Source organism: Agelaius tricolor, unplaced genomic scaffold (genome assembly GCF_023055355.1).
Source record: "Agelaius tricolor isolate 1412-34295 unplaced genomic scaffold, bAgeTri1.0.p SCAF_6, whole genome shotgun sequence".
Taxonomy (NCBI): domain Eukaryota; kingdom Metazoa; phylum Chordata; class Aves; order Passeriformes; family Icteridae; genus Agelaius; species Agelaius tricolor.
In genome coordinates this window covers 7,914,123-7,928,019 of record NW_027269266.1, presented here as the reverse complement: position 1 = coordinate 7,928,019, position 13,897 = coordinate 7,914,123, and the positions used below count along the sequence as shown (strand labels likewise).

The following is a 13,897-nucleotide window of genomic DNA, read 5'->3' as shown; positions in this document are numbered from 1 at the left end:
ACAATGAATGATTAGTAAAGATCAGCTATGATATGGGAATTTCCATGTGGAAATGCAAAGCTTTGGATCTTGGCCATTTGTGCTCTTTGTTAAAACAATGTGATTTTTCTTGTTTTGCAGAATTATTTTTAATGACTTTAATCAGTTGCTGGTCACCTGGTCCTCAAGTGCAATGTTTGCACCTAACTTCAGTTGGACTGCTGAAAATGTCATGGCTGGTGTTAGTTGTGGATCTGAAGGCAGAATAGAGCTCAAAGTGAACATACTCCAGCTGTGAAAAGGGTGAGCAGCCACAGGGCTGTCCCTTGACAGGGCTCCAAGAAGGCAGTGTTGCAGTCCATCTGATATCTGTGACATTTGACTCGAGCATTCCTGTTTAACTTTAGAAATCTTGATCTGTCTCATCAAGGTGCTGTACGTGACAAACACTTTGAAACTTCACAAAGGTCACCCAAGAAACTGAGGAAAGAGGAAAATCTAAATTCTTACTATTACTGATAGCAAGATAGGGATATAAGGGGGAACAAATGATAGGGGGGATAAGTCTTTGAAACCTCTTGTTCTCACAAACCTGCAGACAGAGCACAGCTAATTAACAGCACATTAATCAAAACCACATTGACTTTTTAATGAATTGCCCCAATTGCTAATATTGTAGCAGCACTCACTTGCTCATTGCTAGTGGAAGAGATGCTGGACTCTGCCTCCTCTTCCCCTTTGTCCTCATTCTTTGATTTCCAGAATCTGCCCTCCCGGAGGAAGCGCTGGTGCAGCTCCAGCTCATCACAGGCCTTCTTCCAGCCCATGCTGCGCTTCACGTGCAGCCGGTGGATGTTCACTGTGATGTCTTGAATGTTTTCAGAGGGGATCCAGGCCCTTTTGAATACACAGAACAGACAGTTCAGAAACATGAAATACAGGTGAAGGATCTCAACCTGAGAAAGGGACTTCAAAAGCAGTTTTTCACAATGGCCGATCACTGACGATTCCTTTTTGATTTTTTTTTTAACTCAACACATTTGAAAAAATGGACTGCATGCTGTTAGACATTTTTGTTATTATAAATACTTGTTAGCTGTTGGTGCTATGGCTTAAAGTCTCTCTCATTTTTGATGAGCCACAAACCTTCCCCAGCACCATCTCTTATCTGTTCTCTTGCTAAATGCCCTGACTCAGACACAGAAACAATTTTTTTACTGGAGGTCCATATGCTAATCCAATTTAGCTCTTCACCTCTTTCCTAAAACTGCCAGGGAATGTACAAACTCCTCACCTTGAATATAAACATTTTGTGTCCCGGGCCCCTGTCTATCAGGACTGAACTTCCATGGGGACTGTCATGCTTATTTGGACTGAATTCATGCCGGTGACATGGTTCCAAAGTTACTTTGTCCACTTAAATGTGTTCAGAGAATCCTCAGAGAGTTAGACAGGCAGGTCTTGACATTCTGAGAGGTTACACCAAGCACCAGGCAACACTGGACATTGGATATAGAGTCACTGCCATGCACATCTACCTAACAGATTAAATACTCAACAAATGACGTTTGTGAAAAGATTCTTGATTCTTGCAATATAAATTTAATGTGAGTAAAGACAAAGAAACAATGCCAATTTACACCAACCAGGAGTTGTGCATTTTGTCCAAGCCCAGCACAGTAACTAAGCAATTGCACTGCAGTTAAACATCCTTTGCCTTTTGTACCAGCACATATTTAAGAAGTTGCAAGCACCTCATTCCACTGGTGCCAGGTTCCTTTATTAAGTAATTTTAAACTGTGTGAACTTAAAGCCAAAGATAACTAATGAAATAAACTGTATTCATTAACAGATTCAAGGTAAAAGCATTCTGTGACTGAGACACCAGTAAAGATCCTTTACTTACTTTATAACTATTAGAAAGTCTTGGTAGCTCATATACAAGGTGAAAAGGTGTTATATACTGTGCAAGTTACATGAAAGCAATTTGAATAAACAGTTACTAAAACACTGTTACTGAATTGTCTAGGTCCTTTTGGGATGCACCAAAATATATCATCTCCCAACAGCCATGAATTACTTTAGAAATGTCTCTTCTCCTCACATTATAGGCATAGAAATAAAACAGTAAAATAATCCAAACCAGTACATCCACTGTCACACTGCTACCAACTTCCCAAATGCTGAAAAACCAGCTGGAGAGAGAACCAAAAGCTGATCTCTAAGAGACAAGTTTCCAGTGTAAAGAGGGATTCTCTGAAATTGAAAACTGGCTCCCAGCAGGAGGCCTGTCAATGTTCTAGCAGTGAGACACAAACATTTGTGATATATATCATGGTACCAAACCACAAAATTGTAGTGCCTCAGCTCAAGTGAGAAATTGCCTGAAGTCAATACTGCTGGTAGAAGGAGTACATTTCTGTCCCATTTTCACCTTGGCCTGGATTAGGACACTGCTACGCATTTGAAGAAACAGCTTAAGTTCACTTACTGTCTTTAATTAAAAAGGCATTAAGGAACATCCTTCCGGCAACTGTGGACAGAGAACCTCTGAGCCACTGAATTTGGACACTTCAGATGTGTTAGACTGAAATTCAGATTTTCTAAAGCAATTATGGCAAAGTGTTCAGTATTTCTAATGCTGGCAACAAGCTGAGCCAGGATTTACAACATGACAGATGAGATAAATTCTTTTAATATTGTTTGTAAAAAGCAGCACATGGAATTAATAAATTACCTTTGGTGGTGATGGCCAAAAAAGCGAACATCAACTTGATTGTCCTCTTTCTGCATGACTTTGGCTGGCCAAAACCCAAAGCCTTTCATTTTGGCCCAAACCAACTCATGATTAGGTATCTGGAAAAAGAAGTTGGATTTATTAGTGGATATGAAATATATTGCTATCTCCCACAAATATTCTGTTGTAACACTATGCAAGTACCTTAAGAGTTTGGTTACTGTTTGTGTCTAGTGCTATTTTCACTTTTATCTTCTTACATTTCCTTGTTAGATAGATTGCTTGGATCAACTTAAAAAACCCCCTAAAACTGCAAAGTCTGAAAAGGGTATAACTGTCTATTGAAAACAGAGATCCTAAGCAGCCTAAAAATTAACTTGTCTTTCTGGCTTCATTCAGGAGCAGAGTTTTAGTTCTGTAAGCTCCTTATTTTCTTGTGAAACTGTTGTAACTGGCTGATACCCAAGGTTTATAACCTATATTGTTACAGCTTTGAACTTCAATCAACACTTCACTTGTGTAAAATATCCAGGCTTACAGAGTCTTAACCATGCTTTTGAAACAAGCCCTGTGAAATAGAATATTCAATGCATTAATGACACCAAAACTGCAGGCTTTCATACAGAAAAGCAAACAAATAAAAATCTGTGTCAGCAACATACACAAGGATAGCAGAACCAATTGTCAGGTCGTGCATTTGACAAATAGAAACAGTTCTTGCAAAGCTGCAGTTCATCCAGCTGAAAAACAACAACAACAAAAAGGTAAATAAGCAAAAAAAATCCTATTTATGTGATTTCAGTACCATCCCTCTCCCTTAAGTAGTAAAATTTTTCAGCCCTGCTTGCTAATTTGGTGGAGTTACTTCTGTCCATGCAAACTAAAGGTGTGAAACTGAGGTGGGCTGTGAGAGGCTGAAAGACAACCTGAAGAAACATAATTCATTTTCTTTTTCAGAAAAGCCAGGCAGAGGAAGAAGACTAACTGACATATTAATGATCTATTATAGATGAAATGCAAAGAACAGTTCTTAAAATTCATCAAATATTTAAAGTACATTGTGAAAGAAGTAATTCAACTGTACAAAAGGAGAAAGTGTGCCAGCTCCTCAGTTGTATTTTTTGGTCTCCCCTGAATATAGAGAATGATGACAATTTTTTTTAATGACAATTAGAGAATTTAGTAGGAATGTCACATCAGATTAAATTTATATTCGTAAGTACAATTATTTCTAGTCCAAATCTGTATTGCTTGATTATGTTCAAAATTAAAATTTGAATACCAGTGTTTTTAAAATTATCATCTAGTTGCAAAAAAAACCCTCAAAAAACCAACAAAACCCCAACAACAAAACCTAACCAACAACAAAAACCTAAAGAAAATGTAAAAGGAATTCTGAATCAGCTCCTAGACTATCTGGAGGAAATTTATAGTTCAATTTCACATGCTTTTTATTTTGTAATATGAAGAATAATTTCTTAGGTTTTTAAATGAATATGAAGTATCTTGGTTACTTGGTAGTACTTACTTCATGGCAGGTGTCTTTGTAAAGCATCCTTGCTATATCAGCTTGTTCACTGTCCGCTGGAAATGAAAAAGAGATGGTGTAAACAATCCCAGTATGATCACAGTGCTCACAAAGATTTGCAGCTGTGACATTCATGCTATAATTGTCACACTTAAGAAGAAAAAATATAATTTGATCACTTGGACAGCCCTTCCATTTAAAATTTTCTAACAATCAGTTCAATATTTGTTTTCTCTGTCATATTTATATGCCACAATACTACTTTTACACTGAACAATGCAAGTACACATCTGAGGAGGAGCAGCAGCAGGGAGACACAGTTGATCTTAATATGGGTTCAGTTCCTTTTTCTGCTTGTGTCCTAATGGCACACTCTAGTTGTCCTAAAACATCTCCTCTCTGCTCTGTGCCCTGAGTGATGCTTCACAGACTGTTTATCCCTGAGTGTCCCTTTACCCCCCTGTATTCCTCTCTTGCCATATTCACATCTCTCCCCACCAGCCCCAGTGTGAATCTGCTGGGGCTGCATTCAGACCGGTGCCACCCTCCTGCCAGTGCCCCTGATGGGGGCCATGTCTGCAGGGGACAACCACATCCTTCCTGAGATGGTTGTGCTGGAAAACAGGACCTGGCTACAGCTTCTGGACATGGTGGTGGGGATTTTTGACTTCCAATCAGTCACTCATTACCTTCCCAGTGCCTGGCAGCTTCTCTGATGGCTGTACCTCCACACTGCACCAGCAGCACACTCCTGGTGTGGATGTAGATACACTTTCTGGCATAATATGGCAGATATCGCCCAAAAGTAAAAGAAATATGCCCATAGTACATATTTCTGCTGACACAATACAGAAAACCCTACCCTACCCTAGGAAAACTTACATATATTGGCAAAAATCTGCAGTATAGACTGACCTAGGACTTTGCTGAAGAAGAAGTAGGATGGAAAAAGTGTAATTTACACTAAGAGGTTTATCCAGGGAGGATGAAAATAGTTTTTGTAGTAGGTGGCCAGAAAAGACCCTGAAAAGTCATCATGCACTTTGAATTTTAAGGGCTTTAAAATTACCTCATTCACACTTAAGACTACTTAATACCAAATTCATCCTGGACTTGTGAGTTTCCTGCAAATAAAGACAAATCAAAGCAGTAAATGTAGTATTTTACCTCCATAGAAAATCACTGTGTTGTGTAGAAGCAGTTGAGCATCTGCTTTGAACTCCTCATAACTCCTGTACTTTCCTTCATTTACTTTCTACACAAAAGAAAACACAAGGCTGTGAGAAAACTCTTCAAAGTGCTCTACCTGCTTTATGCAGAGAAGCTTTCACAGGAGTCTGCATTATGCAACACAGATCAGACACTGCTTTTCCTGCATACAAAAGGAATACTTACAACTCTTTGACATGGTTTGTTAGTACCTGAGCTTTGGCTGCCCTTTATGCAATGCCCAGAAGTAAAATAGATCCTTTAGAACTTGACCAAGTTTAAAAAAGATTTTCCTGGTTGTAAGAAGATGAAGCTGCAGTAACTGCAGCATAAGGTGTGGTCCAGAACATTTGTTCAAACTGAAAAATGTTCCCTGAGGTGAACATTTTGTACCTTAAAATATCAGCTAGCTTCAAATCAACGTTGACTGCCTTTCAGGACTGAGCTTCCAGGATCTTCACTTGATAGTCTGTGTTATCTGATGAAAGCTGATTGTCCCAGTCTTCCAAACTCATAAAAAATGCCTACATGGAGCCATGCAATTCATTTTCTTAGTATGGCTTTGTCCAATGGGGAATGCAGTGTTTTCAGTTGGGCTCTCTCAAGAACATCTATGACAATTCCAATTATCAAACAAAACAACATCAGCTTGTAGAATGCTATCAGAGCCAAAAGACCTTCTATGGAAGCAGGAGAAGTTGACAGAGTGAAAGGAAGGCCAGGCCTATTTTCAGGCTCAACCAGTGTTGCCAGCACTTCTAGAAAGCAGCAGTGCTGGTCTCCAAAACTGTCAGTGAAGCTATTGTTTATTTGTGCATTTTAATAATAAAACAAAGGCTCTTCACATCTGTGCTTGCAAAGGGCAAGATATACCACAGCACTGCCTACAATCCAGTTGCAGGAATGAGTAAAGATGAATATGCTGTTTATTATGATCATGTGCAGTTGATTTGTATGAGTCATGATCAGACCTTTGGCTCAGAAAAAAGGGGCAATATATTTATTAGTACTTTATTTTTGGAACAATTAATGCAAAACAGATGTTTTGGGTGAGTCTGGTTTTTCATGATCAACAAAGTGATTGGTTCTTTATGAATCATTAAGATGTTTATAAAGCTGACACCCACACAAGGGCATAGTGACTGAAATCAGAATATGGTCAAAAACATTGGGCCAAAGAAGCACACACAGGCACTTGAGTCTATACTCATTGATTAAGCTAAACAGTAATTTCTCTGAAGATTTTAGCTACCTGCAGATGCTAGTGTAACCTTAGTACAAAAGGAACTGAGGATACTCTTTCTCTGAAAACCACTGAAAATGGTTTTACTCAATTACCTATTTATGAGGAAAAGTTTGACATGTTAAACTTCCATACCTAGTGCTGGATACAGTACTGAAATACTGATCACAAAGAGAATTAAACAGGATTAGGGCTTTTTAAACTTTCACTATTAAAAGACACCCAAACCAGTGTGGAAGTTAGGAAGTCAGTCTACCTCTTGGATAGTAGGAACATCAACAGCTGAGTGCACCAGCCTTCGATACATTGGGTGTTTGTTGTCCTTCCCTTTCTTGTTTAGATCTATAGCCTGAAAGGACCATGAGACAGTATTTGTTATTGCATTGAGAATCTGCTTAAAACACATAAAAGAGGATTAGAAAATGCAATAGTTTGGAATATTTCAGGTGGGGACTACACAAGGGCAAATGGGGGATCCACAACCCATGAGATTGGGTTTGTCTCACATCTGAAAAGTTCCATGTCAGAGGAGCCACAGGCCCTGGTGAGACTGATCCAAACCTCAGGGCCTGGTAAGTGTAGGTGAAAACACACACAGTGCTTGTGACAGGAGAAATAAAAACCACCCTCCTGTAGCCCCCACAATGATCCTGTGCAGTGCAGCAGGGACTGAGCAAAGCCCCCAGCTCAGACTCACCCGCTCCTTCATCCGGGACACGATGAACCGCAGGTATGTGCTCATCTCTTGCTTACTTGTGTTTTTCTTCTTGATACTCTGCCAAAAAAAAACAGCATCATATCAGTATTTTAAACTGGACTTCAAAATCCAGCCAATAAACATTTCCTCAGCATTAACACTTGATTTGAAAAGGTAACTTTGACACTATTTCTTAGGAAAAATCTTTTCTGAGAAATTAGTAACACTAACACGTCACTACCACCATATCTGTTACTTTGAATTATGTCTGGGCTGAGAACTTCAGCTACAGAAAAATTGCAGGTTTTATTTCCACTTGTATTCATAATAGTTTGTCAGAACCTCTCATAAAAAAGTGTCTAATTAGAATAAAGCAATGAAGAAAGTAATTTTAGGGAGCAGCTGAAAATTTATTTAATGGTCTTTTTATTAGCAAGGCATTAATAATTTTAGCAAAATAAGAAATAATTTAAAAAATAATATCCTGTACCATCTACAAATTATGTGCTGATTAAGCAAAATGACACCATCTGGGAGGAAGACAAATTGGCTCTAGCCAGTAGAAACTCAGAGCACTTTTTACTGCTCAAGAAACAGCAGTCTGGGAGTTTTGTGGTTCTTCCTTTACAAAATTTAATCCAGATTCTGGAACACAGATCACTACTTTTTAGCAGTTCAGGGTCCAGAGCTTTCCCTTCTCATTTTAGACTATTATAGAGACTTACCCCACCCTTCAAAGTATAACCAAGCTAGTGGGAACCCTGCATACCAAAAATGTGCTGCCAGAGAGAAGGTGTCTCTGCAAATGCCTAAGTGCTCTTACAAAGCAGCCCATCCTTTCCAATCCCTGTGCACGGCTCTGCAGAGCTACAGCAGCTGCCCGCAAAGTGCTACCTCCTCCTGCTTTTACCTACAGTAGCTCTCCCAAACAAAAGCACAGTGAAACAACAGCATGGGTTGTTTCTATTATCCTATTATCTATTATCCTAACTGCTCACGTCTCCTGCAAGGCATTCACTCCTCCTCACACCTTGTGCACTGACTGCCAGGCTGAGCTCTCCCCTTCTCATGCCTCATTTCACCACTTGTGTGCAAACTGTGTGGACCAAATTGGCTCAGTTACACCTGCATCTATAAAATCTGATGGCCTTCAGCAAGATCCACATAATTGTGCAGATGAAAAAATGAATCCATGTTCTAATATGTAAATAAAGGAGGCTTAAAAATTATCTGTCACTAGAAGTGTGCTATTTTTCATTGAATTACTTCTATATGACTCTGGACATAGGGCTCACAGACATTGAGTACAGAGCACCTGTTTTACAAATTTACTTGGCAAGAATAAAATTACACATTAGCATAAAAAAAGCTGATAGGATTTGATTGTGTCTCCCCTGTTTATATTCCTCCTGCAAGACACTGAGGACACCGAAAACCAAAGGCTGTTCCCCTGTGCTACAGCAAACTTGCAACCTATACATCTCAGGATTGTACTTACTACCTTTCTTGAAACAAAACTGTACACAGCACTACCTGCAAAGCTGCTCATTTGATTGCTTAACAGCAATTAGAATCATTACAAACTGTGCTGAAATACCAGCTCAGTCACCAGCCTACTCAGACACTGCATGGTGCATAACAACACTACAGCTTCCTCCTGACTGGGAAAAACTCTCCTGTGGGAAGGGCCAGCCCCAGGTATTTCTAAACCTACAGTTCCTTTAAGCATTATTTTCATAATATTAATGGTTGCCTGGCTTTCCTTCCAAACTGTGGACTGACAGAGAATTTATTCTGCACTATATATCTGAATCACATTCTGTATATTCGTGTTTCACTCTGACTACCAGGAGAAAAGTGCATTCTGCTGGAATTCAAATCACCTACTCAGTTTCTCATAAACCAACATTGCCACTGCAAATGAAAACCCAAATGTGCATTAAATTATCTGCATTATGAAACACTGCTGTCATTTTGTCATTTCAGGCACTGGAGTGCTGTGTGCTTGCTAATGACACAGCATTTTAAAAGACTGAAACTTATAAGGACACAATAAAACTCACATGCACTGACTAGTCCTACACCTCTTTTTCTGACATGGCTCTGGAATTTATCATCCTTTGAAAGTATTTCAGAATTCATGTGAACCATTTTTCATGCCCTGCTGGGCAAGACAGTTTGAAAGAGACTGTTGAGATAGATGGTTTACAGTCTTATCCTTGAGATCATAAGAAAAGATAGATAGCTGGCTTTGTATAGTTATTGATGTCAGCAATTAATATCATCTTAAGCACCAATGAAAATTATATAATTAACTTGCCAATTCTGGCAAACTTTTAATTTTTCCACTTTTCCTTCAATTCCTTACACTGATTTATTTTAAGAAAAACTTGTTCTTCATGTTCCTCTACTAAATTTTGAAAGGTAATAAATTTAGGGAATTGGAGCCTATGAGCCAGCAAAGTGTCTTTTTATGGCAAGGTTGCTCACCCTTTGTAGAAAGCCAGTTACATTTCCAGCACTTCATTCACTTTTCAACAATAATTAGCCATTTAGGAGGTAGTATTCCCACATTCTTTGGAAGTTATAATGGAAAATGTGTAAGTTTTTAATAAAAAAACTCTCCTTTGTATTTTGAAGACTTGTAGTGTTCTCAGAGTCATCAACCTAGAGCCACTTAGAGCAAGAAAATAGATAATACTAGATGGAGACTATGATTTGCATAAAATCTATTTACATTGCTCTGACACAAGATAATATACCCACTTTCAGGTCCCTTTGTAGGCAGAGTGATATAGAAGCAAATAGAAATGAAAATTAGGTCTTCTAATTTCCTACTTTCAGGAAACAAAAACAATGATAGTGGCAAGATCCACTTTCTTTTCCCTGTCATATCTACTAAAATAGATGTTGTTCAAGATCAAGTTTGTTTCAAGGAGCCTGCTGAGATTCAATCCAGCCCCTAAAATGTCAGGATCCTTATACTTTTACATGGCCTATTTTTGAGATAAATTATCTTAATAGGGGACTGTACCAGGTCTGGCTGGGATGAAATGAATTGTCTTCACAGCAGCAGGTATGGTGCTGTGGTTTAGATTTGTGACCAAAACACAAATGTGTTGGTAACACATGGGTGTTGCAGCTCCTGCTGAGCACAGGGTAAAGGCCTTTAGAGTTTCTCACTCTGCCCCACAGTGAATAGTTTGGGAGTGCCCAAGAGGGTGGGAGAAGACCCAACAAGGCAGATGAGCTGCACTCACCAAAGAGCTGTTCCATGCCATGCAACCTCATGCCCAGCCACAGAAAGGAAGAGGAGAGGGCTTAGGGGCAATTTAGCCATCTTTAACTCAGAAACTGTCTGGGCATTGATCTATCCAAGAGGGTGGGGAGTGACTGCCCTTGCACCACCTTTGTTTTGTGTTCTTTCCCAGCTGGGAGTTGAGGGGACATGGGAGTGCAGCCCTGTGGGGCTTTGCTGCCTGCTGGGGTTCACCTGCAGCATGGACAAGTCCTGAGGCACACCCCTGCTTTAGAGAGAGCTGCAAACCTCCTGCTCTGAATCAAGGGGAACTGAAACACTTGGTCAGGCCTATGTGTTTAGACAGGGGATGAAGGAGTGAAGTAATAACCTTCCCAATAGCAATCTTCATGTAGAAGATTAATGAGATTTGGTAGGTGAAAGGCCAAGCCTGCAGCCTAACTCTTTTCTTGTGGGTGCAGGAAATACCTTTTATAAGCCTTATTCTCTGCAGCACATCTGTTTCTTAGAAGCTGGAACCTGAAGGTTACATTGCTCTTTATATTCAATATTCCAGATTAATTATACTGCCTAGCTGTTCAAGAGGGTAGCAATATATTGCTACTGTGCAGGTGTGACTTATTTAGCAATTCTGACATGCTCACAGTGCAGGGCTTCACTGCAAGGCTTTACAAACCACATGAGGCTAGAGAAGCCAGGGGCACTTCCCAGAAACACTCCATCCTGCAGCAGCACCAGGGATGATGGCAGTGACAAACCTCTGCACTCTGAGTTAGCTCTCAGCTCCCAGGGTGGCAGTGGCCACTGTGCTGCAGTTGCTGCAATCTTTCATTTGAAGAGAAAAAACAAATAGGAAAACTCTAAGAAATGCAAGGTGTCAGTGCCAGCATTCTGTCTTGCTATAGGCATTTAAATTACATTTGCACTGTTTAAAGAGGTTTCCATTTCCCTGTAATGTCCCATTAATGAATATTTTTCCCTTCCTCTCTCACCTGTCCTGTGTATGCACACATCAAAGAGCTGCATTTCAGTTCAGTGATGGATTATGTGAAGGCTGCTCAATGACAGATACATGTTTCTAAGGCATCAGTTGCATTTTCAGAAGAAATTCAGGTTTCCAGGGGTCTATTTGCAGAGGGGAACTATGAGCATGAGTCTAACATACACTCACCACTGCTCTTCAGAAACTTCTTGCCTTACACACTGGCCCTTGGACTTTGTAGGGCTTAAATTGCCAGAGGAATTTGGTGCTACATATGGAAAGCTTTACTGCTCTGCTGCCCTCTCAAACTTTCAACCCTCAGGTCCTCAGGTTTCCTGTACCATTAAGAAAGGTATGCAGGCACATGGAATGGGTCTCAGAGCAACCAATGCACTGTGTGCCCTAAGCATCACACAGAAAAACTTCTGCAGGAGCAAAATATGCCCTATAATGTGCCTCTTTCATGATCAGATGCAGTAAAATTAGACTTTTTAAAGCATCAGGTGCTTTTGGAAATGTTACAGCTGAATCCACAAGTTGATTTCTACATGTATGGTGCATTAAGCACCTTCTGAATATGAAGCATCATATGAATTAAATATGCTTTTATCTGCACAAAGAAGGTGGTAGGAGGCTGTAAGTGGAGCTTTCCCACTGCTGTGGACAAATTCCTTTATCCTTTACTCAGTATGTGCTATGCAGTGCCCAGTCCTGTCAGTCCCTGATTGACTCCAGGGTGCATGGCAGGGACTGGTGAGGACCAACACTCACAGGAGTGGGCTCTGTGCTGCTAAAACTGGTCCTACACTTGGACTGCCCTTTACTCACCAATCCATGACTATTATTTGTGTGATCACACCAAATACTGTTTCAGGAATATGTTTCCCCATCCAGGTCTCAAACTCCTACCATGCCACTATGAAATAAGCAATAAAAATTCTTTCCTCCCTCCTTGCATTTGACATTCACCACCTTGACTGACAGCTGGTGCCTAAACCCCCCTGATCTAAGCACTTGAAAAACTTCACTTAAGTAACCTCCATCTTCCTGTGCTTCTAACTTTCCACTGCTTGTCATTCTCACTTGTCAAATTTTGTCTGAAGTTGATTGTGAGCTGCTTAATGGTTTATTTTTATGTACCCTAGGAAATGCTCAGTACACTGCTAGCACTCAGAAAAAGCCTATCTATAGAATACTTCCCAGCACAGTATTTAATATCTTAAGCTCTACAGATTACTTTGGTCTCCTATGTATAAACCCCAGGAATATTGGAATACCCACTATGATAGGTAAATTGGCTGTAAGTCCTTGCAAAGAATATACATGGAAGACCAATCTCTCAGATGACTGTAAAAAAAATTTAGCAGTCAAGTGAAACCACATGACTAATTCTTTCCCTCTGTTTCATGAATCAAAATTATTTCTCTGTGACAAATGATGTATCAAAATGCTTAAATTTGCCTTCTTACATTTTTTTAAAATTTGGATTTTTAGACAAGAAATAATAATAGTGAGTTACACCAACATGATCGAAATTCTCCTATTCATAATTTTGTATATATCTATTCCCCCTCCAAAACATTAGTATTTTTGCAGTACTTTTTGTAGTCTTTAGGTACTAAATTAACAGCTGAAGAAAATTAATTCCCTTGTTTTATATAACTGAAGAGAAGCAATAAATGTACAAGTTTCCTATATCTTTCAGAGACAGAGGAGACTAACCCTGTCTGGAATGGACTATTCCAGTAGTGAAAAATGTAATCTCTAAGCTCATTCAATATTAAGTTTTTCTCTTGTGACTTGTCTACCAGGAATTTTGCTGATAATGCCAATTTATTTCACTTAAGACAATGATTAGTCAACAGTCAGGGAAAAATTTCAATCAGTGCAATGTGGTTTGAATTGAACTTTGTTTGACTTTTGACTCCTGCTGAGAGTTATATAGGGTACAAAAATACTCAGAGTGGTACCATCAATTTTAAAAAAGAAATAAATGAGGAACTGGACATTGTTGTTTATGGATGCAATGGAGAAAAACCACGAGCAGGCAAACAGAGTTCAGAACAAGGTTTGAAAAGGATTGTTATAAATTATGTGGGAAGAAAATATTTTTTTAAGTTATGAACAAAGCTTTAGCAATGGCCTTTATAAAATATTTCTGAGTAGCCAAGTGTGCAAGATAAAAACTGCACTGGTTGATCAAACTAATACAACCAGCAATTGTGAAATGAAAAATCCAAAGGCTTGCTGACCTTGGCAGCAT

General features: G+C 39.4%; 1 protein-coding gene across 5 annotated transcripts in view; it reads right to left on the bottom strand.

Moving 5' to 3' along the window:
• ZMYND11 (zinc finger MYND-type containing 11) overlaps positions 1-13,897 on the bottom strand; it is a 105,467-nt gene that overhangs the window by 11,725 nt on the left and 79,845 nt on the right. For all 5 annotated transcript variants that reach the window (XM_071428618.1, XM_071428622.1, XM_071428621.1 and 2 more), the window contains 7 exons: positions 7,394-7,471; positions 6,953-7,045; positions 5,412-5,499; positions 4,245-4,300; positions 3,379-3,456; positions 2,717-2,835; positions 669-876 (listed from right to left, as the gene is read on the bottom strand). In XM_071428618.1, the coding sequence (XP_071284719.1) occupies positions 669-876; positions 2,717-2,835; positions 3,379-3,456; positions 4,245-4,300; positions 5,412-5,499; positions 6,953-7,045; positions 7,394-7,471 (720 nt within the window). The remainder of the gene's footprint in view (positions 1-668; positions 877-2,716; positions 2,836-3,378; positions 3,457-4,244; positions 4,301-5,411; positions 5,500-6,952; positions 7,046-7,393; positions 7,472-13,897) is intronic.